The sequence below is a fragment of the Bos javanicus genome, chromosome 18 (assembly GCF_032452875.1).
Source record: "Bos javanicus breed banteng chromosome 18, ARS-OSU_banteng_1.0, whole genome shotgun sequence".
In the NCBI taxonomy this organism is placed as follows: Eukaryota; Metazoa; Chordata; class Mammalia; order Artiodactyla; family Bovidae; genus Bos; species Bos javanicus.
The window spans coordinates 17,220,050-17,245,086 of NC_083885.1; the positions used below are offsets into that span (position 1 = coordinate 17,220,050).

At 45.3% G+C, this 25,037-nt stretch overlaps 1 protein-coding gene and 1 long non-coding RNA gene across 3 annotated transcripts in view; one reads left to right on the plus strand and one right to left on the minus strand.

The window, feature by feature from the left end:
* The window catches only part of N4BP1 (NEDD4 binding protein 1), a 63,155-nt gene extending 51,181 nt beyond the window's left edge, over positions 1-11,974 (minus strand). Inside the window, exons 1-2 of one of the 2 annotated variants that reach the window (XM_061387113.1) lie at positions 11,686-11,974; positions 10,271-10,291 (exon numbers count right to left, since the gene is read on the minus strand). In XM_061387113.1, coding sequence (XP_061243097.1) covers positions 10,271-10,291; positions 11,686-11,883 — 219 coding nt within the window. In that variant the 5' untranslated portion in view covers positions 11,884-11,974. The remainder of the gene's footprint in view (positions 1-10,270; positions 10,292-11,685) is intronic. The other variant, XM_061387114.1, reaches the window with a different exon arrangement.
* A 167-nt stretch (positions 11,975-12,141) lies between these two features.
* Positions 12,142-17,075, plus strand: LOC133230141 (uncharacterized). The gene is made up of 2 exons (XR_009730759.1): positions 12,142-12,295; positions 14,197-17,075. It is a non-coding gene; the product is annotated as an uncharacterized LOC133230141 (long non-coding RNA).
* Positions 17,076-25,037: the final 7,962 nt, after the last annotated feature.

Sequence of the window (25,037 nt, forward strand, 5' to 3'; positions counted from 1 at the left end):
ACTGCGCATACATAGAACCACTCTGTCTTTTCCTCTTCACACTTTCTGAAAAAGTATCCCAAACCCCATTCCCCATCAACCCCTTGAAATCTGGATTCTGCCCCCATTCAAACTGAAACCACTTTCCTGAATGACTAAAGCCTATCATTCTGACTATCCCCCCAAATCCTTTGCTGCCTTTCCCTACTGTACCTTAAATGCAGATATTACATAAGGTTCTGTCTTGGGCCTCTCCCTCAATTATACTCTAATAGGCTCTTTTATGTTCCAAAGATAACTTTTACTTCTCTGGCAGTAACTCCAAATGTCCATCTCTAGTCTTTAATACTGTCAGGCTGCAGACTATCCCCTGGGCATTTCTACCTATTCAGTTTCACACATGAATCTAGTCTGTAGGAATCTGATTTTACAATCTGATCATGTGGCAACCTGTCAGGAGGTAACAGGGAGCCACTTTTTGTGGCATGACAGACTACAGGAATATCTGGTTTTAGCTTTTTGTTCTTCTGTTTGTGCAAGAACATGTTTCAGGCCCACTGACAGAATAGCTCTTATGAAACCTGCACCAGTTTTGTGGTTTTGGATTACTTTGCGACCTGTGGCTAAGATCAGGGAACCAAAGCTAAAAGTTTTCTGTGTCTCTAAACAAGCTGGAATCAAGATTGCTGGGAGAAATATCAATAACCTCAGATATGCAGATGACACCACCCTTATGTCAGAAAGTGAAGAGGAACTCAAAAGCCTCTTGATGAAGGTGAAAGTCGAGAGTGAAAAAGTTGGCTTAAAGCTCAACATTCAGAAAACGAAGATCATGGCATCCGGTCCCACTACTTCATGGGAAATAGATGGGGAAACAGTGGAAACAGTGTCAGACTTTATTTTTCTGGGCTTCAAAATCACTGCAGATGGTGACTGCAGCCATGAAATTAAAAGACGCTTACTCCTTGGAAGAAAAGTTATGTCCAACCTAGATAGCATATTCAAAAGCAGAGACATTACTTTGCCAACAAAGGTTTGTCTAGTCAAGGCTATGGTTTTTCCATTGGTCACGTATGGATGTGAGAGTTGGACTGTGAAGAAGGCTGAGCGCCAAAGAGTTGATGCTTTTGAACTGTGGTGTTGGAGAAGACTCTTGAGAGTCCCTTGGACTGCAAGGAGATCCAACCAGTCCATTCTGAAGGAGATCAGCCCTGGGTGTTCTTTGGAAGGAATGATGCTAAAGCTGAAACTCCAGTACTTTGGCCACCTCATGCAGAGAGCTGACTCATTGGAAAAGACTCTGATGCTGGGAGGGATTGGAGGCAGGAGGAGAAGGGGACGACAGAGGATGAGATAGCTGGATGGCATCACTGACTCGATGGACGTGAGTCTGAGCGAACTCCGGGAGTAGGTGATGGACAGGGAGGCCTGGCATGCTGCGATTCATGGGGTCGCAAGGAGTCAGACACGACTTAGCGACTGAACTGAACTGAGACGAGAAAAAGCATTTATTTCTTCATGGTGTGAATGTGAAATATAGTTATTAATAAAGTAGATAATAAAGATTCCTAAAGAACTTCTGTTTAAGTTGGTTTATAGAAAACAACAAGCTTTCACATAAATCTATATTACTCCTAGAAAATAAAGAAACTAAACATCTGAACTTATAATGAGTTAACTTCTTAACGACAAAAACAACCTAAAATGCACAGAAGCTGAAACTCCAAAGGCATTTGTTTTTAGAATATAAATTCATGTTTAAGAAAAACAAACCCTGGTGGTCCAGTGATTAAGACTCAGCACTTTCACTGCCACGGTCTGGGTTCAGTCCCTGGAAGAAAACTAAGATAATCCAGGTCATACGGCATGGCTAAAAAAAAAATCCTTATACAAATCTATCTGATTTGATCATTTTAATGCTAACTTAAAAACAGATGTCCTTTCTCTGATTTTACCAGTGCAGAGTACAATGCATGCATAAGATTTTCTTTTTACTTTAAGGTTTTCCTTTCATGAAAAGACTGATTATGCAGAAGAAAAATGTACATATTCAACTACACCGAATTATAACTTTTTTATATATATCAGAAGTTATATGTTGCTCAGTACTTGTCAGTTTAAGCATACTTTCCAATATCCTTACTTAACTTTAAGTCCCTGGTTGGACTAACAGTAAATGGTTCCCTAATGGACATTCTTTGGATACATGGCTAATTTCCAAGTGAGAGACGCCAAGCATAGTTTAAACACACACACTACATGTTTTCTTTTTAATATAAGCACAATGTCATTATTGTACCCAACAAAATGAATAATAATTCCTTAGTATCATCTAATACCCAGTCTGTATTTAATGTCTTTTTCCAGGTGTTCTGCTCTAATTAGTCTTATTTTTCCCCACCATAATTACACAATTAAGTCTTGCCTTGCCCAGTACGTCACACATATAGAATTAGTATGCACTTGTTTTGTGTGAGACTGTTCTCATTTGGCACAATATTTCGGAGATTCATGCATGTTACTGAATGTCTGAGTAATTTGTTCTTTCTGTGACTTTGTAGCATACCACTCTGAAAGTCTTCTACACCTAAACTATCTTTGCTGTTTCGCAAAGGTCACTAGGCAATCAATCACAGAGATTTCTCTTTCACCTCATAAGGATGCTAAAACCATTCCTTTCTTTGGGGCACTCGGAATTTCTTAAATTGCGAACATTTATTAACTGTGTCAAATCAAAAGGGAAACTTGGTCCACTTTTACTGAGTCTCCTCACCTTTCATGGCAATGTAGTTATTTGCACAGGACTGTGAAGAATCTGTCCTTCCTTCTACTAGGGCAAAATCAGACAAATTCATCATGCAACCCAGGCCATAACTACAAGGTCATATTTAAGAATAAATTTCATTTAATCAGGTATGGCAAGGTTACCATTAAAACACAAGGACTGTGGCATACATGCAATATAAAAACAAAAACCCCTTCCTGGTGAGCCAGAAATTGTAGCATATTTTGGGAGTCTTGAGGAGAAGGATTCACCCAAGTGTATAAACGCTACAGGTGACTGCGCAGCAACGGTCTTCTTGATTTGTTTGGGTAAGGTTTGCTTCCTAGTTTTAAAACAGAAGAGCCAAAAGGGGCAATTAAAAACAAAAACAAATGATAAGTACTCGGCTACTGAAAAGGCAACCTAAGGCTCCTTATGAAATTTCCAGAGAGGATAATTCTCTAGTCTTAGCTGTTGCCAATATCTCCTGCCATACTCTACATACAATCAGGCTAGTCTGTAAGTGTATGCATTCACGTGTGTGATTAAAAGTAATCCTTGAGGCTATTCATGACTAAAAGGGGCACAAATAACACAAATTACACAAACTCTGGAATTAAGATAAAAGAATAGCTGCAAGCTCTTTCAATGTCATACTAGAGAACTATCTAGCAGTTCTGTCCAGTCAAGGGTCATTTAATAGCTGGAGCAGCACCATCCAACAGAACTTCCTGTAGTGACACATGTCCTATACCTGCACTGTCCACATCGGTATTCCACTAGCTATGTATGGCCATTGAGCACCTGAAATACAATGAGGAAATGAATATTTAACTTCATTCATTAGACAGCCAGATGTGGTAACGGCCACATATTGGACAGTGTAAATCCAGACTTCAAAGTATTTTTGTACAGGCCCAAAGAATTGTTTCTAACTTTTAAAGGGTTGTAAAAAACAAAAACAAAGAAAAATATGAGACAGAGACCCTGTCTGGTTCACAAAGTCTGAAAATTTATTATCTGGCTCTTTATGGAAAAAGTTTGCCCATGTATGTATGCTCTAGGAGTATGTGTTTTTTTGACATACTATCATATTGAAAAAAGCAAGAACACATTAACTTGCAGATTTTTGTCCAATAAAGGCACAGATGATTTCTGAGATAACCTCCAAAATCACAGTTTCACTATCCTGTACGATATGAACAAATTTTGTATCCAGTCTAGCAGTCTTAGTCCAACATTCTTTTTTCAGTACCTCTGATCATATCTTCTGATTCTTGAACCAGCTCTCCTATGCAGCTAGTTACCTCACAGACAAGTTAAATAAATGTTTGATGTGTGCTCACTTTGTATCTTTAGAAATTACACTTAAAAAAAAAATGAAACTAAAGTGCTCACTTAAAAAATTCCTATTCATGAAAACAAAACTAAAAAACACATTGGGGATTCAGGGCATATTTTAAGAAGTAGATGACATGATGCAGCAGTCCTTCCTATTGTCTACCACTATCCATGTTCTGCTTCTTTAACAACAGAATCCAGATTTTGTTCAGGGCAGTAATGTATCTAGTTAAAACTGAACATTTCCTAGCTCCTTTTCCATATTGGCCATATGACATCATCCTGGCCAAAAGACATAAGGAAAAGTCTGCTGGGATGTTGTTGAAAGCTATTGTGTCTTCTTTCTTCCTTCTTGAAACAGAGACGTGGTGGCTGGAGCTGCACAGTTATTTTGTGACCATAAGGGAAAGGCCAAAAGAACTGCAGAGGCCTTGACCCTGATAGCTCCTAACTACTACTCAGCTTGAACTATTGTTTAAGGTTTCTTATTGTGTTAAAGAAAACTAAACCATTTTGTATAGATTTCTGTCACTTCAGCCAAATCTTGATCTATCTATCAGCCTATTAGAGATAATACCATCAGCATTAACCTAAACTATCTTAATTTTAAAAATGCCCTAAAAATAGGGTTAATAATGAAACACACTGTGAACTAAACACGCAGGTTCAAGAATGGATATGGATCCTAGGTGACTGGTAGACAGCTTCGAAGAAAAGGTGCCATAATCACAACTGACTTTTACACAGAAAATTCAGATGTGAATCCACACAGCTCTTACTCATCAATTAAGGTAACTAATTCTATTAGCACTAAAACTGAACACAATTTTCTCTAAGTTGAAAGGAAACTCTTAAATTAACAAAAGAAATTATTCTGGACTTCCCTGGTGGTGCAGTGGATAGGAATCTCCTCCAAGGCAGAGGACACAGGTTTGATCCCTGGTCTGCGAAGATTCCACATGCCAAGAAGCAACTAAGCCTGTGCACCACTAAGCCAGCGAGTCACAAATACTGAAGCCTGAGCACCCCCAGAGTCTGTATTCCACGAGAAGCCACCGCAATGAGAAGCCGGCACATCACAGCGACAAGGAAGAGAAGCCACCACTCACTGCAACTAGAGAAAGCGCATACAAAGTAACCAAGACCCAGTGCAGCCAAAAAAAGAGAAATAATTTGGTTTCTTTAAACAAAAGGATTTTCCTATGTTGTTTCCATAAGACATAACTGATTTTTTAAAAAGCAGATCTTTAATTACTGTAAGGATCTTCCCCCATAACTGTTTTTGAAATGCAAGATTTCTAACTTCACCGAACAAAATATCCCTGATTTAATTAAAACCCTACAATACTCTAGCTGGTAAACAAATCAGGAAGAGGAAACTACAGTCATAAGCAATCACTTTGACCCTAGTACGAGCAGTGAGAGTATCCCTTATTTCAACATTCTGGTATAACCCCAAAATATTAACCATTAAAAAGAGAATGAACAAATCACTTTTTCTTAAGAAGATGATTTTCACAACCATAGTCAGTTAAAAATTATCATTCCAGGAAATGCAAAAAGGCCTCCTTTTCTGGTAAAATCGAAACAAAATCTGTCATACCCACTATTACATCTATGGATTATTTCCTCCATGAACAAATCTACTGTTCAAGAATCTGTTCATGAAACCAGATACCAAATTCTTCTAACAAAAAAGGAAATTAAACAACACAGGGTGCATTTTAACCCTCTGAAGTCAGTGAAATAATATACACCACTTCTACTGGAATTGCATTTTCTTTACCCTTATCTTTCTCCTCTCTTACTCCACAAATATGTGAGCAAAAACTCAGGTAAAGACAATCACCAACTCTTCATAAGACTCTCTCTTTTTTTCCTCCCAAATTAAAAGCAGGTTGGATGTTAAGTTTACTTTACCACAGCATTGAGTAATAATTTCAGTGTTTAAGATTGATAAGTCCTCCAAATTACCCTCCTTATAAGTCCTCCAGATTGATGGTTTTGGTAGGTCACTGGCTATGCTTCATGGTGGCTATTCATTGCCATGAAGTAATGCCTAAAATAACACCAACTGATGGGCAGCTGTAGGTAGCAAATTCAGTACCATAAAGGCTCATGGAGAAGTCATACAACAAGCAGCCATGCTGTTTACTTCCAATCACTCCTGTGTTAACCTCCAGGACAGGCTCCTAAGCTCACGAACTAACTCTAGCACCCAACTCCCTGCTATGGACCTCAGTGACCTCAGCACTGCATTATCTCTAGATGTCACACTCTATCATCCTTTAGCCTTTCATTTCTTTCTCTAAGTTAAAAAGAATGCTTTCGCTTTACCCGAGGCCACTGAGGCACCACCCCTTGGTCCTCAGAATCATCCTCAGAAATCTTCCATATCCAAGATTCTGATCTCTGAGCTGCCTCTCTAACGACCACCTATAGAATTCTTCGACATTGACTGAACTTGTCCTCTGCCTGCAGGATCCCCTGAGTCTAGGAGGGGACTCAGTCGAAGGTCCTGTCCCTTCCTTGATTCTTACAGTTCTTTATGTCCTTTCTGCCTTCACCTCCCTCCTTTCTGGTCTGAATGTCTCAAGCTATTAGTCCACTGATAGTAGAAGATAAGTCTTAAATTATTCTTGGACTGTCCTAGATGATCATTCAGAAACACTTCTTGGGCCCCCATTTGCTATGCTATGCTAAGTCACTTCAGTCATGTCCGACTCTGTGCGACCCGATAGACGGCAGCCCACCAGGCTCCCCCGTCCCTGGGATTCTCCAGGCAAGAACACAGGAGTGGGCTGCCATTTCCTTCTCCAATACATGAAAGTGAAAAGTGAAAGTGAAGTCGCTCAGTCGTGTCCGACTCTTAGCGACCCCATGGACTGCAGCCTACCAGGCTCCTCCATCCATGGGATTTTCCAGGCAAGAGTACTGGAGTGGGGTGCCATTGCCTTCTCCTGGGCCCCATTTAGCCTTCCTCAATTGCACCTTAGACTCCTGCAGTCTTTATGTGCTGGCTTCATCAACATTCTGAGTGCCAGAAATCATCACCTACTTGAGAATTTCTAGATCAAGTGATACAATAAATTCAAACCATCTAATTTCCCCTGGTCCTTACTTCAATTCCAGTACTTTTTTTGTTCCTTTCCAATGCACTTCCAACAGTTCCACTGCATCTACGCTAACTTACTGCACTGTCTTCAGGTTCTTACCCTCCCTCTTTGGGTGTAAACTGGCATCCTATTTTACTAAGACAGTACTGCTGCTGCCGCTGCTAAGTCACTTCAGTCGTGTCCGACTCTGTGTGACCCCATAGACGGCAGCCCACCAGGCTCCTCTGTCCCTGGGATTCTCCAGGCAAGAACACTGGAGTGGGTTGCCATTTCCTCCTCCAATGCATGAAAGTGAAAAATGAAAGTGAAGTCTAAGCCTTCAAATGCCCTCTTTCTCAAATGGAAAAAAATGTGTATCTTTATTCATCTTGTCTCCTACTATCTAAAGCAGAGGTCCTAAAAATGTAATCCAAAAGCTGAACCCGGTCCACTGACATGTTATCCAAGATTGATTTTTATTTTTATTTTTCAGAATATGTACTTTAAAAATATAGTGGTGTAGAACTTTTATTGAGCTGTAATTCACAGCATGTATGGTTTTCAAAACATAGATTAGTTGTCTCTTAAAACAGACTTCCCATTATGAAATGCAGACATCTGGCTTCCTTTGGGTGAGCAGATCAGACATCACCAGGCCCACACTGTGCACGAGCACCCTGGTTCACCAGTTCCTTCCTACCAACCAGCCACTTCCCCATGCAGTCTCCTCACCTGGTCCCAGGGGCTCTTTGATCTAAAGGAAGGATCTAACTCTTTGCACTCTCGGGAGCTGAGATCTCTTCAGCCTCATCTCTCCCCACCAATGCCAGACTCCAAGGATCCCATCCCTGCTTTGCATCTTTGATTTCTTTGTAAATTGGGCAGCTCATATCAGTGCCTCCACTTCCTCTCTGAAAGTCAATCTCCTTTGTTTCCATGATGTCTGCCACCTTGGACCTCAGTCCCCTCCCACTGGTCCCTTATGCACAATGCCCCTTCTGGTTTCCCTCTCACTTTCAGACACTGCTTCTCTAGCCCCTGTAGTACTGTCACACTGCTATAAAAGCTGCTAAACACTTGTCCGCCAGCAAGTGGTACTAAGCAGCATAAAACAAGTAGTACAAACACTGACGATGCAGGCAATGCTTAGAAATGTAAATCTGACGCCTCACCGCCTTGGGCAGAGCAACCCTTCCTTTCCCCTATTAATGTAACACACTGCACATCAACTCTTTAATAATGTTTCCAACTTTATCTCCCATATTAGGCTTATTAGGCTGTGGGTTCCTTGAGGTCAAGAGGCAACCTAACATACTTCTTGGCACAGAAGTTTTAAGTATGGGAAAGCTGATCCCACCAACCTACAGATCAAACAATGTATCTGCCATCCATCCTTTCTGCACTGGGGCTTCAAATCTCTCCCTCAGTCCCTACATACACTTAGTTGCCAGTCCTAGTGAAACCTCCTCACCTATTCATGCCTAGTTCTAAATTGGAACAATGTTCCCTCCACAGTTGGGTCTTAACTGTCTTCAAATACAGAGTTTCAAGCAAATCCTTCCTTTCCCTAAATCCTCACTGACTCCCTACTGATAAGGCCCAACTGGCCTGCATTTGGGTCCCTGGAGGGTTCACCTCTCACCTTGACACTTCCTAACCAAACACTCCATGTTTTTCTGGCTTCTAGGTCCTTGCATGCAACCATTTCTACCTGGGAATGTCCTGGTTCTTCAAAGACCAGCTCAAGTGCTACTTCCTCCAACAAATTCCCCTTTGACAAAAGTGGTCACTCCTAGAGCATGTGCTTTTATTAAAAAAAAAAAACTTCCCAGAACATTATCACTTTCTACCAGAGGCCACACCTCACCTCTCCATGGAGCCCTAACTAAACCTCCACATTCTCCTCTACCTGAGCATTTGCTGAAGAGTAGTGAATTAACATTTTTAAAGCAGGAAAACAACATGAACCATTTGATGAGACCCAGAAAGTTGCAATTAATCAGAGACTCTACTTCCCTGGTGGCTCAGTGGTAAAAAAAAAAAATCTGCTTGCAAATGCAAGGAGATGCAGGAGACATGGGTTCTAAGCCCTGGGTCGGGAAAAGCCCCAAGGAGAAGGAAATGGCAACCCACTCCAGTATTCTTGCCTGGAGAATCCCATGGACAGAGGAGCCTGGTAGACTACAGTCCATACAGTCTCAAAGAGACAGACAGAACTAAGCACATACACATATCAGCTAAAAAAGCTTCAAAAAGTCCTTCCCCTGAATCTGCCTTCCCCTAAATCTTTTCCTCCACAGCTTAACTTAAAATATTGTAGATGTTGAAGTTTGTTCTCCTATTCTTAAATTTTTTTGGCTGCACTGCATAACATGCAGTATCTTAGCTCCCTGGCAAGGAATGAGCCCATGCCCCTGCCTGCAGTGGACACACAGTGCTAACTACTGAGACGCCAGGGAAGTCCCTCGTTCTTAGTTTTTAGAAATGAAGTAAATTTTTTAAAAATCAAATCTTCTCTTCTCAAAAGAAGGTAAAGCAAACTCCAAAACGAATTAACGAGAACAAAGCCTTTCAGTACGGCATTCAACTCTTACCCATAACTCTCAAGGGGGAAAAAAAAAAGTATTTCTTACAAGTGGGAAGGCTGGATTATGCACAACACATATAACAAAGATAAACGGGCAGGTGACACATACCCAAGATAAGGTAAGACACACCTTTTCCAATTAGCTTATGCTGAGTTGCACAGCAGGGACAGGCAAGAGGACTGGAGATGGGAGGGTCTGGCAGGGTTTTTCTGCAGAGCAAAAGGAGTACTTTCCAGTGAGCCATGAGTGAAGCTGAACTTGGAGCAGGCAGAGTACACAATAAAAGCAGTGTAGCAGTCAAACTACAGCTGAGTTTTAAGCTGAGAGATGCTAAGGCAGAAAACTGCAAAAATAAAGTAGGCTTGGATTAATAAGTGTTTTGTAAATCAGAAAAGTTTAGAGTGAAATGAGCTAGGCAATAGGAGACTTCTTGTGGGAAGATTAGTCTCATGCAAGTTGTAGCGGGGAGAGAGGGAAGGCAATGAAATAGAAAGGGCACATACCAAGAAAGAAGGTCTTAATTGCTGCAAAAGTAATGGAAAAGAAAGGAATGAATGCATGGAAGAGACTTCAGAAGTCATTATAGGACTTAGTCATGTCAAACTTTTCAGCCCTGGTGAGTGGGAAGAAACTGAGTAGCTGGAGGAGAAAATCAGGAGAGGACTGGGAACAAGTTAAACCAGCTGTCTGAAATCAGTAAAGTAATTTTAAAAAAATCAAGAACAGCAAAGTAAACTTGATTCAACATCTGCACTGCTTTAAGCTTGGAGAAGAATCACACAGTTAAACGTCCTATCTTCTCTAAACACATTAAAAGCAAGCAACCAGTTTTTTTTTTTTTTTTCTTTAAGCTAAGAAAAGTTAAGAGTTACAGCTAATCAGATTCTTCAAGGGCATTGTGAAATTTCTGAAGGAGGATATGAACAAAGGATCCCCCCACCCCCAGTGCTCATCATTTCGAAGATGGTATCAAGAACAAGGTCTCTGGAAACAAACTGCTTCTGTCCGAGTTGTGACTCTCCCACTTACTTGATGGGAAAAACTGGAGAAACTTGGCTGGTGGGGGTGGGGTAAGGGTGAGGGGAGGATGTACTCTTGCAGTATTTTGGCTTGCGGAGGGAAGGGAGTAGCTGAAGATGTCTAAAGTAGGTATAAGTCTGAAATGCTGATTTAGAGAGAAGGTGAGTCACCTCTCCGAAAGTTTCAGTTTCCCCAGCTGTTACAGACAGGAAGATAATAAAATCTACCTCACTGGATTTTTTTTTTAAGGGCTGCAACTGATAATCCTTCTGAGGTATTACACATAACGTCTGATGTGCTATAACCATTCGACAAATGTTAGTGGCACACAAAATACGAGGAATCATGCTATTTTTAGCACCATTATTAAACATTCCCTTCTCTTTTTGATGTTCTCTGAGTACTGCACTACTACGATGGTTTTGTCAGATTCTCAAAGGGACTGACATCCCTCGAAGGGTCAGAATCCCTGTAGCGGAGGCCTGGGAAGAGAAAAGTGGCTGAGGTGGTGGGCCCGGAGGTCGCGCGCCCAGCCAGCAGGCCCTACGCACCAGCCCGCGGGCTGAACAACAGGCAACACTCTCGACGCCTTCACTCCGGGCCAGCCTCTGCACATCGCCTAGGCGAATCCTCGCCACAGCCCTTCGAGTCAGGTGCTTTCGTCAACGCCAGTTTACACACAGGGAAACTGAGGCGCCTGGGATGAAACCGCTAGCCAAGGTCACATGGTTCGAGAGCCGAAGCTCGGAACGGCGCTCTCAGAACAGCGCCTGGCTACGGTCGCGCGGGGAAGAAGGGGGTGGGGCGCCCAAGGGACCCCCGATTAACCCAAGGCCGCGCGCGCGGCAGGGGGCCGGGCCCGGGAAGGCGATCTCGCGGGGGCGGCGGCCGGACTCACCTTGGCGCTGTGCACCGCCTCCTGCGCCCCGCGGAGCTGCAGCCAGATGCGCGCGGGCAGCGGTTCCTCAGCTCCGAGCGCGCCGAGCACGGCCAGGCTCACGCCGAAGAGGCCCTCGATGCGGCCCCGGCTCCTCTCCAGCAGCGCCGCCTTCTCGGCCGGCGCCGTGAACTCGTCCAGCACGGCCCGGGCCGCCATGGCGGGCGCGGCCTCCCGCGGCGGCGCCGGGGGCCGGCGGCGGCGACGCCCCCTCAGCGTGCTGCCGCTGCACCCGAGCCCGTCAGGCGGCGTCGGCCGTTTCGGCCGCCTAGCCCCGGCCCGCGCCCCGCCGCCTGGCCGGAAGGCCAGCTACACCATCCCGCTGCGGCCGCCGCAACTGGGCAACTGAGGGCAGATAGCCCCTTCGCCGCCGCCGCCGCCGCCGCCGCCGCCGCGGGCCGGGCCCCGCCGCCGCGCATGCGCCCCGCCCGCCGCCGTCATTGAGAGTCGCCACCCCCTGGGGGTGGGGGTGGGCGTGGGGGCGGAGGCGATAGAAGTGGACGTCACGCTCAGTCGCCATGTTTGTTGTTGGCATAAGGATGGCGCTCGAGAGGGCCCCGGGTGGTCTTTGGTGAGAGCACTGAGGCTTTTGAGTGGCCTGGTGGCTGGTGAATTAATGGTTTCTCAGATGGGGAAATTGGAGCCCCGAGACAGTACGGGAGACTGACCCAGTGTCACGCTAGGGATTTGGCTTGCTTTCAGACATTTTGAAGCCCAACCTAGGGCTCTAGCAAATTGAGTTATCCAGCTTCTCATGAGTTGATAGATGGTTCTCTCTTCCTCCCTCCTCCTCTCACTCTCCTCTCTCCTCCTCTCCTTCCCCCTCCTCCCCGCTTCCTTTGTTTTCCCTCTTTCCGTTGTTATTTCAGTAAAAATGGTAACAGGAAGAGAAGAAAGTGGGGATAATGTGTATGGAGAATTGAAAAAGGAATGATTAAGGAAAAGTCAAAACAGTGTTTTCTTTTGGGAGGGGAGGAGGAAGTGTTATAAGGAGAGGTACAAGACCTGGGGGATTAGGGGCTCCTGTGTGATTTTTTAATGTGGGACGTGGGCAAGGACACTCTAAACCCTCTTGGGCTTTAGATACCTGGGTTGCTCCCAGGTGGAAGATAAAGTGGTTTCCTTTCTCTGTCCTAAATGTTGTCATATAATAGAGACTTCGGGACTGTGAGCGTATTGCTTGTCTAACCCCACATTTTCTCATCTGTCAATGTGCATAGCAACAGTACTTCCTGCTGTTACGAAAATCAATATAGTACCTAAGTGAGCATGCATTATTAGCTATTATTATTGTTAAATTAGCAATATATTTAGGGCTCTATTTTCACAGAAAAGCTTTGTGTGGATTATGCAGCCATATTGAATTAGTGAGCCTGGGGGCCCCCTTGCTCTGTATGGATTACCCCTTGAGGAGAAAGAAGGGGATCTAAACATGTTGCCGTTGGAAAGGCCAAAGGGGAAAGATCTTGGTGAGAGGGATTACCCAAGGTAAAACCTCTCAAGAATCCTGGCTGCTGGGGTTTTCCATATGCCTCAGAAGTTCAGACAGGTGTGGCCCCCTGGTACCCCACCGAAGGATGACTCAGCACAGGGAGGAGAGCCACTAGGCTTAACAGACGCACAACTTCCTGCTCCCCTGGGCTTTCCCTAGGTATCCGCACAGCCCGCCACCTTCATCCATCAGGTGGATGACCTGAGATTGGCTGAGGCAGGTCAGGTGGAGAGCAGTGGCCTCCCAAATAGACTGCACTCAGAGCTGGAGTCAGCACAGCGTGTTATTTCCTGTCTTCTCAGTGTCCTCACCTTAAATGGAGTTGCTATTGTTCAGTGATCTGAAAGGGCTTTCCCCGGGTGGTTCCTGTTTGCTCCCAATGACTTCCCTGCTGGTGAGTCTTAATTGCTTGTTAGGACTGAGAGAGACACTGCTTTGAAAAGCATACTACAGCTTCTTCCCTTTCCCCCACCAAAACTCACCCTGAAACAGCTTAAGTAGTGCATACACACAACCATAAAAGAAAGTTGGGCATTTGGACTCCGTTCAGAAGTCATTCGGTTCGTGTATCAGCAGAGATACAGCTTTGGTTTGTTTTTTTTTTTTTCCCCTGGTTAGAAGACTTGCCAGTTCCCATCCTGGTCAGCATTTCCCTTTAGGGAACTCTCAAGGTTTCCTGAGTATAGGGAACAAGGAGAGAGAGAAATCCCCTTTTAAGAAACTCCCTTGCTTCCTGCAGTTTCTGAACCACAACTTCCATCTCTTGGTCAGCCTCGACTACCTGGCTGGTTTCTCTCACCCATGACAACTGGCACCAGGGAAGAGACCTTCATGGAGTCTCTATTCTACATTACAGATGCTGTAGCAGTTTTTCTCTAGTTTCCATAGCAACCAGTGAGAGGGTGTTGAGGGAATCACTTCTTTCCCTTTGCCACGTTATCATGGGAGGGGAGGCAGTGTATTCCACTTTTCTCCAGCAGGGTTGACTGTGGAAGAACAGACGCAGTGCCGCTTGCCCATGCTCCACCAGGGCAGGAGCAGAACTTGTCAGACCCCACCAATGGCCAACTTTCCGAGAAGGATCTCTGCTCCCAGAGAGGGTGTGTCTGCTGTCTGTGGTTGCTCACTATGTCAGTGACTGGGTGAAGTATTGTCACCTCAGCCACATCCTCCAGTCCAGCTTTGTCAGTAGTAAAGACGACTCTTTGATCTCTACCTGACACCTGCTTTTATTTCTCAGTTCTGAACGCAAGAGGGGCAGAAAGAGTGTTTATTGGTTTCCAAAAACTCCAGCAGTGGTTGCTATTTTTATCGTGCTTATTTTAAAGATGAGGAAAGAAAAGCTAGAGAGATTCTGGAATGTTCCACAGAGCTGGTAAGTGAAGTGGTAGGAATAGGCATTTGAATCTAGGCAGTCTGACTCTGTACTGTGTGCTGTTATGTGCAATGGGCCCCCTTTTCTGCCCTTATGCAAAAGTAATGAGAAATGAAGTATTTCCTGCCATATCAGTAGACAAGGATATCACCGTCTTCAGTGATTGCAGCCACCACTGATGGTGAGCCCTGAGGGAACTCAAGAAGGAAAGAATACCTGCCACCTAGAAGCCATCAGACCTACAGTGAGCCCTGAGGAAATTCAGGATGTGAAAACAGGATACTGACCCCAGACAGGTGAGGTGCATGTCAAAGAAATGATTCCAGTGAGCCTCGACTCTTGCATCTTCCTTTAATTAACAATCTTTTGATGTTCACATTACCTGCCCTTTGTTGCAGAACTTCTATATAACTTGGTTCCTGCCTTCGCCTCCTCAGAGCAGTTCTCTCAGGGCTACTTGAGATGCTGCCTGTCCTAAATATTCCTGCCAAATGAAACTTAACCCTCAGCTTTTAGGTTGTAAATATTTTTCACTTTGACAGTAAGCATGAGAAGACAATAGAATCTCATGTGTGTGTGTTAGTTGCTCAGTCATGTCTGATTCTTTGTGACCCCACTGACTGTAGCCTGCCAGGCTCCCCTGTCCATGGAATTCTCCAAGCAAGAATATTGAAGTGGGATGCCAATCCCTTCTCCAGGGGATCATCCCAACCCAAGGATTGAACTTGGGTCTCTGCATTGCAGGCAGATTCTCTACTGTCTGAGCTACTAGGGAAGCCCACCAACCCCCTAATGTTTCGATCCTTCTTACGTCGGGATGCTGTCAAAATAGACAGACTTACACCTGTCATATTGCTTGGTTCACCCACTAATCTGATAAACAGACTCAAGATGACAGGTCTTGCTGGGTTCTTTACTTTGGTGTAATAACACCCAGGACTTGAGAGTAAGAAACAGGAATACAACTGTGCTTAGCCACACACAACTTTTAATACATTGGCAAATTGTTCAGTGTTTCTGATTTCCCTTGTCGCTAGTTCAAGTCATGTCATCTCTCCCATTGACAGTTGTAGGGTCTCCTTCACAATTCTTCCTGGCCTGTCTCTAAATTTCAGGAGCGATGACTGTTATAAGATTGGGAGAAATTATTTACAAGTATTGATGCTGTGTCTAGAGTTCTCTTCTCGAATAGCAAATTTCGTCAGTTAATCTCATGCTTAAGACCTTACAAGAGCTTTGCAATATGCTCAGAGTGAAATTCAAATTTTTTACCTTGATTTGCAGCACTTGCAAGATCCATCTGCTTGCTCCTCTGCTCCTCTCTCCACTTGGCCTAGCTTACACTTCCTGGGGGTATTTGCACAAGCCATTACTTCCTCCAGCATTTTTTCCCACCAAGTTAACTCCTGCCCATCCATCAGATCTCAGTTCTGGAGTGATTTGTTCCATAATTCATTCACTGGTCTCTCTGATGAGTCAAGTCCCCTGGTCCCAGGCTCCCGGGTCACTGTGGCCCTCTCACAGCACTAGGACCAGTTTTTACATGTATTTCTGTGACATGATTGACCCATGCCCATCTCCAGGTGTCATCAGACCTTCAGTTTCTTGGGGGCAGGGACTTGAGACTGGATTGAGCTGGAGGTAGTCCAGGAATGGTGAGTAGCCCTTCATGGCTGGAGTGTGCTGTGAGGCAGGGGGCACCCACAGGTAAAATAAGGCTGTGCTATGCTGTGCTTAGTCGCTGAGTCATTCAGTTGCATCCAACTCTTTGTGACCCCATGGACTGTAGCCCACCAGGCTCCTCTGTCCATGGGATTCTCCAGGCAAGAATACTGGAGTGGGTTGCCAATGCCCTCCTCCAGGGGATCTTCCTAGGGATCAAACCCATGTCTCCTGTGGCTCCTGCATTGCCAAGCGGATTCCTTATCGCTGAGCCAGCGGGGAAGCCATGGGTTTAGGAGGGAGATGACAGTGGCTTGGACCAGGAACACTGGAATGGAGACAGAGAAGGGGAATTTGAGTGGGATTTTGGTGGTGGAATCTTGGCATTAAAATGAAAGGATTTCAGGACTTCCCTGGTTGTCCAGGGGCTAAGACTCCAGTTCCCAATGCAGGGGCCTGTGTTTGATCCCTGATCATGGAACTAGATCCCACATGCCGCAACTGAGAGTTTGTATGCCAAAGCCAGAGGATTCCAAAAGTGAAGTGAAGCTCGCTCAGTCGTGTCCAACTCTTTGCGACCCCATGGGTTATACAGTCCATGGAATTGTCCAGCCCAGGATACTGGAGTGGGTAGCCTTTTCCTTCTCCAGGGGATCTTCCCAACCCAGGGATCGAACCCAGGTCTCCCGCATTGCAGGCAGATTCTTTACTGGCTGAGCCACAAGGGAAGTTCCCAAAAGATTCCAAGTGCCACAGTAAAGATCGAAGATCCCCTGTGCCAAATCTAAGACCCAGTGCAACCAAATAAATAAATCAGTTCAGTTCAGTTGCTCAGTCATGTCTGACTCTTTGCAACCCCATGGACTGCAGCACACCAGTCTTCCTTGTCCATCACCAACTCCCAGAGCTTGCCCAAACTCATGTCCACTGAGTCGGTGATGCCATCCAACCATCTCATCCTCTGTTGTCCCCTTCTCCTGCCTTCAGTCTTTCCCAGCATCAGGGTCTTTTCCAATGAGTCAGTTCATCGCATCAGGTGGCCAAAGCTTCAGCTTCAGCATCAATCCTTCCAATAAATAGATAAAAATAAATATTTTTTTAAAGTGCAAGGGGCTCTTTCCTGCTTCTGCTACTTCTCATCATGTACTTTTCTGCCTCTATAACTCCTTTGCATTTTTATTTTCTATGCTATTGAAGCTCCCTTAACATCAATTTAATGTGCTACAACTGCTACAATATTGAGGAGGAGTTATTTATAAAACTCAGTCATCTTAAGTGGGAACACAATTTCTGGACCGTATGCTACTACAAATATTGCCTGCCAGCTCCCAGATGCTCCTAATTCACAGTATTTTCCCATCATTCTTTACAGCAGGGTTTCTCAACAATGACACAGTCAATATTTGGGGCAGTTAATTCTTTGTTGCGGGGGCCTATCCTTTGAATTATTAGATGTTTGGTAGCATCCCTGGCCTCACTCACTGGATGCCAGTAGCACCATCCCACCTCACTTGTGACCACAACAAAAGTGTCTCCAGATATATTGCCTGAGGAAGGGTGTGTGTGTTGGGGGGTGGGGGGGAGTGCTAATCCCATAAGTACCTCTAATGAGAATGACTGGGCTATACAACAAGTTCAGGGAAAGCCCTGTCTCTGGGGCTGAGCTAATGGAAATTCAGATTCCATCTCCTCCTGCCTTCTGCATACTCCCTGTGGGACACACACACACACACACACACACACACACACACATCGAGTGTAATGAAAGCTCGCTGAGTTCTTTTAATTTGGTCTCCTGTCTGTATCAAATGTGGAACAGCAGAGTTCAAGAGAGTTCTGGTCAGTCATGTGTCCACCAGGCAAGTGGCTGAGCAACTCAGCTCCTATCATTGCATCTCCTCAACCTGTCTGTAGAACATGTTCTTGCCAGGACTACCTGCCTTTAAATACAAGCTTAAATTGCACTTCTTTCGTGAATTCTTATTGGCCTGTTCAACTTCCTGTAGTTGGTGAGGGCAGTTGAATGACTGTTTAATTCATTCATTCCGCAAATATTTACTGAGCTCCTACAATGTGTCAGGCATTGTTCTGAGTCCTGGGATTACAGCAATCAACAAAGCAACATGTCTGCTCTCATGAACTTAGTAGAAGGGAAGAGACAATGAATGAATGAATTATTGAATGATACGGTGTGGGGAAGTAACTGTAGGAGTTTGGCGGGCTCAATATTCCATCTCCCATCTGTGGTAAGCAGTCTTCAATTCTGGCTCTTCCCTCACTGTATGTATAGACTGCTCTTCACATCAAGACTCTGGGCTGGCTCTGTGACTGCACTGACCCATAGAATTCAGTAGGAGTGATAATCCAGGGCTTCTAGGACCAGTTCTTAAGAGTGTTGGCAGACTTCCTTGGTGGTGCAGTGGATAGGAATCTGCCTGCAAATGAAGGGGGCACAGGTTTGATCCCTGGGCCAGGAAGATTCCACATGCTGTGGGACAACTAAGCCCATGCACTGCAACAAGAGAAGCCACCACAATAGGAAGCTCAAGCACTGCAACGAAGAAGAGCCCCTACTCACTACAACTAGAGAAAGCCCGCTTAGAGCCACAAAGACACAGTGTAACCAAAACTAAAAACAAATAAATACGTTAAAAAAAAAAAAAAAGATTGTCGACTTCTACTTCCTTCCTATTTGAACACTTGCTTGTGGAACAGCCCTTCTTAGAACTTGGTTACCATGCTGAGAGGAAGCCCAAGCAGCTATATGGAGGAAAGCCAAGACCCTCCCCCACAGCCCCGCTTCCAGGCCCAGCAGACAGCTCCAGATGAGTTCCCAGCTAGTGGCTAGTGCCAAATACCAACCATGCAAGTGAGGCCATTTTGGACTTACCAGCTGGTCCGTCATTCCAACTGACAACCTGGGAAGCAAAAGAACTATCTGGTCAACCCACAGACTCATGAAAAATAGTACATTCTTAATTTAAGCTCCTGAGTTTGGGGTGATTTGTTGTGCAGTGATAGGTAAAACAAACACATCTAAATCCAACCAATTGGCAGGTCAACATAAAAGCAATAGATACTTAAGCTTATAACTAGCAATGTTGACTGAAGGCTATGTCTAGATGTTGCTTTACTCATGAACTACAGAGTCCAGTGGCTGGCGCGGCTGGATGCCCTTGAGCCTACTCTTCTTCTCCCTCCATCCAGGGCAGGTGGGAAGCCTCTTTTGTGAGACTGAGACCAGAGAAGAGGGCTTGCTTCCTGCAGAAAGGCTGGCTCCCCAAGAAGGGGGCAGAGCCGGGCTTCCTCAGTGTCTTCCCCCAAACTCATCCGTCAGGCAACTCAATCCTTCCGTGGGGAACAGGGAGTGACGGGTAGGGCGACAAGCCAAGAGAGATAGTCTGCTGGTCTCCCTCCACATGGAAGTATAAAAAATGGAGAAAAAGAGTTTCCCGACAGTGACAAGGATTCTGCAAAGGAGAAGCTGTGTTTGTGCTATTTACACAGCTATGGTTTTTCTAGTAGTCATGTACGGATGTGAGGTTTGGACCATAAAGAAGGCTGAGTGCCAAAGAATTGATACTTTTGAACTGTGATGCTAAAGAATACTCTTGAGAGTCCCTTGGATAGCAATGAGATCAAATCAGTCAATCCTAAAGGAAATCAGTCCTGAATATTCATTGGAAGGACTGATGCTGAAGCTGAAGCTCCACTACTTTGGCCATCTGATGTGAAGAACCCACTCATTGGAAAAGACCCTGATGGTGGGAAAGATCGAAGGCAGGAGGAGAAGGGGACAACAGAGGATGAGATGGTTGGATAGCATCACCGACTCAATGGACATGAGTTTGAGCAAACTCAGGGAGAAAGCGAAGGACAGGGAAGACTGGCGTGTTGCAGTTCATGGGGTCGCAAAGAGTTGGACACGACTTGGTGACAGAACAACAACAACACACAGGCTGGACAGGGAAGGCCTCTTGGAGAGGCTGACATTTGAGCAGAAATATGGATGGGGGTGCCATGGGGACATCTGGAGAAGAGCTTCAGATATCTATCTTCTAGACAGAGATAGTGGTTAGTGTGTTTGCAGAGCAACAAGAAGACCCGTGTGCCTGAAGCTGGGGAGTAAAGGTGAGAAGAGAAGGTGGGCGGTGGCTGGTGCATGGGGGGCCAAGTGAACCGGGGAAGGATGTTGGATTTTATTTTACATGAGATGGAAAGTCTTCGGAGAATGATCAATATTCCTTGATAAATGAGGTCTCCAAATCACAGAGGCAAGGGCTTCAGCATCCTGGTAATTAGATTTTCCATTTGTGGGAGGCATGGTTGAGCCCGGGAAGTGGGAGGTAGGAGGGGCTGTAGGGTTCAAGTGCTGGGGAGGCCACCAAGTTGGGGGTTGGATGGGGAGCCTCTGGGTGCTCAACCTTAATCAGGTTTAACACCTGGCTGATTAGGCTTTCGGAACAAAATGGCCCAACAAAAGGTGTTTGCTCTGTGGGACCTCTGGTCTGAGCTATATGGGCAGTGGAATTTCAGACAACAAACTTCACATGAGTGCCTGTAATATTCAGGGTGTTCTACAGGGTGGGAGGGAGGAGGCAGCGATGACTAAAGTGGGCTCTGCTTGTCTTCCTGGAGAAGGAGAGGGAAGTTGATGTCTCCATAGTGGAAGGGAGGATGCTGTCACCACCATGAGGGAGAGCTGAGGGGCGCTCAGAGGATGCAGACCACATATGAGGAGGGGATTGGCCGAAATTGCTGTGGCGTGGAAGATACACTACACAAACTTATGTGTATATTATATATGCTATTTTTCCAAATACTTCTTGCATGCTTAACCCTACATGAGGAACTGAGCTGTGCACTCAGCACTTAAAATAGTAGGTGTTCTGGAAATTGTTGATTGGCTGACTCTACACAAACAATTCTATTTAGCCCCCACAAACAACTCTAAGAATCAGGCATCATGCCCATTTTACAGATGAGGAATCTGAGACTTAGTTAGGTGAAGGAACTTGTCTGGTTTCCATCATGAGGAAGGGACAGAGACAGAACTGGCAGAGCAGGTCTGGAATATTGGAGACTTCTCTGCAGAAGCAGAAGGGTGGAGGCCTGCCTTCATTCCACTCTAACACTCTGGCTGGGCGACTCTAAGGATCTCCTTACCCTGAGATGTTATCTTGCTTTCCATAAGAACTCCAGGGTGGGGCAGGCTCACAGGAAGCCAGGCCTCCACCCTTTTCCTCCAGCTTTCCAGAGTAAAAAATAACTTGCAGTTTCTGGAAATATGTGTGCACTGCAGGAAGGACATGGGCTATCCATCAAGGCTCTCTTTGTTCTGCATCCGGGTAAAAAGTGTAGCTTCCTCTCTCTCCAGCTCCCCCTGCCTCCTTCTCCCTCATCCCTACTTCTGTCTCCTCTCATTCAGAATTCCTGGGAGAGCTTGTGCTGGAATCTCAGTTTTTCCTAAAGTGTGGAAAACATGATGCTGCTGCTATGGCAAAAAATTTTCATTGGGGAACAGCCAGACCTCTAAGTAATCATAATTGTTAAGTATTTATTTTTACAGTCTTGTTTTGGCAAGAAATATTGGGCTTCTAGTTATTATAGCAATAAAATGTTTCCTGTATAATTATATTTAACTTTAAAAAGTGAGTTGATTTTAAGACGGATGATAACCAGATAATAACTTGGGTGATGTGGAGATAATGGCCAGAATCACGAAGAGGGATGTAAAGGGCTGGATGTGGGAAATGCTCATCTTAGTTCAGAACCCAGCACACCTTCCGGTAAGCAGAGATGGGCGAATAGTGGAAATCTTTGAGCCCAGTCGGTGGGTCGTATAGCCAGCTCCAGAACTGGAATCTGGGCTCTGCCCTTTCTCTTGGGGGCCCAGCTGAGCCTCCCTGCCCTGTGCTGAGTTCCCCTTTTCTGCAATGAGGAGGTTGGCGCCCTTCCAGCCGACGCCTCCTTCTTTCCCTCTCCTGCCAGCTCTAGAGCTTAGACCAGGAGACGGTGTAACGGAAACCGACTTCACGGTTCACATGCACACTGGCTTCCTTTATAAGGTCCCTCCGCACCGGGCAACTCTGCTCTCTCTAGGAAAGGCTGGTACTCAAGGTTTTCTAAAGCCCAGGGCGCCACCTGCTGTCTCTATGGCGCAGTGCAACCGCCAATTTCGAGCGCCCTTCCTGCGGAGGCAGAGGATGAAAATCCCAGGGAAATTCCGAGGCGCAGATCTTTTGGGAGCAGGTGGCAAGGCCGAAAGGGAATGCAAAGTAAACAGATCCGGGTGATAGGCAAAAAAGCCTCCCACGGCGGGACGGGCCTCGGAGGGAACCGAAGAAAAGTGGGCGGCAGCAGCAGCAGCAGCAGCAGCCCCGTCCCGCCGTACTTTTCTCTGACATAAACGCTTAGACCTGGCACCCGCAGGCAAGCAAGGGGGCACTGGGTCTGTTCCCCACCACATCCACCGTGTGGAGAGAGAAGCTGGGGAGCTGCACCAGAAGCTCAGTAAGTGGATGATGAATGAATTTAATTGGGACAGTGCATTCTTTTTGCTACTTTAAGCGGAGAGGAAGGCGATGCATTACAGAAACGGCAACCCCCCTCTCCACCCCCCCCCCCCCCCACCCCGGCAACACGCACTGAAATCGTTCCCCAAAGCTCTCTTTCTTAGCAGCCTCAGCTAGCAGGCTGGAACTTCTCTGCATCCAGAGTGACATCTCCATTTCAGTCCGCCTGGGCCTCCCACCTCTTGCCCCCCCCCCCCCAACCCCACCCCCAGCACCCCACCACCTCCACTTAGTGGTAACTTGAGCAAACAGCTCAAAGTCCAGTTAGGTTTTGCAGCTGTAGGCCGGGATGCCCCCAGGAGCACGGGCTTTCCACCTTAGGCGTTCTCTCGCTTTGGTCTGAGTTGTGGTGGGGATGGGAGGGTTTGGCATTTCGATGGAATGAGGGTGCGGGGCGGCGGACGTTAGAATTGGAGTGTTCTGGTCTCACCCGTAGATTATGGGGCAGTGGGTTTGGGTCCCGGAAGTCACCCCTGCAATGATTCTTTGCAGTGTCCTCCAAAGTTTGCACACCACTGCACTGGCCTGAAAGGCACCTCTTTGTCCAGGCTTCTTCTAGGTATGGTGAAAAAATAACTGATTGTGGATGGGAAACTTCCTACCAGGTAGTACACCAGGACATTATGAGAATTTTCATTTAAAACTCACCACTGCCCTTTGAAGGGGCTTCCCAGGTGGCTCGGTGATAAAGAATCCGCCTGTCAGTGCAGGAGATGCGTGTTTGACTCCTGTGTGGGGAAGATCCCCTGGAGAAGGAAATGTCAACCCACTTCAATATTCTTGCTTAGAGATTCCCCATGGACAGAGGAGCCTGGTGGGCTGCAGTCCATGGGGTCACAAAAGAGTCTGACACGGCTTAGTAACTAAACAACAACTGCCCTTTATGTGGGCACCTTCTTTCTGTACATTTTAAAGAAAGAGGAGATCTAAAGCTTAGAGGATTACTTGATTTGCCCCAGACCAGTAAATGGCAGGGGGAGGCTTGGAATTCAGTTCATTTTAATTTCAAGGCACATGTTCTTTTCCCTCAACTTGTCCCAATACAGTGATTTTCTTTATTCATATTATTTGGGTATAATGATTTTAAAGTTAGTTTTTAAAACAGGCAATACAGGTATGTGGTTCAACAATGTTTTAAAAGATTTATTTATTCGTGTGTCTATGGCCGTGCTGAGTTTTCAGTGCTGCACCGGCTTTTCTCTGGTTGCAGTGAGAGGCCTACTCAGGCTGCTCACTAGTTGTGGTGTGCGGGCTTCTCGTTTGTTGCGGAGCACGGGCTCTAGGGTGCATGGGCCTCAGTGGCTGCAGCTCCTGGGGCTCTAGAGCTCAGGCTCAGTAGTTGTGGCACTCAGGCTTACTTGCTCCAAGGCTTGTGGGGTCTTCCAAGACCGGGGATCGAACCCATGCCGCCTGCACTGGCAGGAGGATTTTAACCACTGAGCCACCAGGGAAGCCGTCAGCAATTTTCTGAAGCATTAATACTAAAACGTATTCAGCACATTGCAAAGCAATGTCAATACACTTAACAGTCCTAACCACTGTGCTTGGAAATTTTAAGATGGTGAATTTTATATGTGTTTTTTAATCTATTCCTTTTTATGTATTTATTTTTTAATATGTGTTTTTTTTAAAACCACAATTTTTAAAAAGAAGCATTCTGTGGAAGGAGTCTCTCTTGCCATTGTCCCCTGTTGTCTAGTGACCCCTCACCATGGGTAAGCATTGCTGTCAGTTTCATATAAATCTTTCCTTTTTAAAGCACACAGGAGTAAATACAAATACACCCTATTCCTTTCCTTTTTGCACAAAGAATAACAAACTATACATACCAATCTGCATCTTGTTATTGTCCTGGGACACTATGTCTTGGAGATCTTTGTAAATCAGAACAGCAAGGCCCTTCATTCCTTTTTAAAATTAATTAATAATGAAAAATTTTAAATTAAGGTATAACCAACATATTATAGTAGCTTCAGGTGTACAACATAATGATTCAACATCTGTATACATTAACTACAATAAGTCTATAAGTTAGTTACAATAAGTCTAGTTAACATCCGTCACCTTACAGAGATTTCTTGTGATGAGGACTTTTAATATTAATTCTCTTAGCAACTTTCATATATGTTCAGTACAGTATTAACTAGAGTTGCCATGCTGTACATTATACCCCTGTGAAAAGTGAAAGCATTAAATGTTCAGTTGTGCT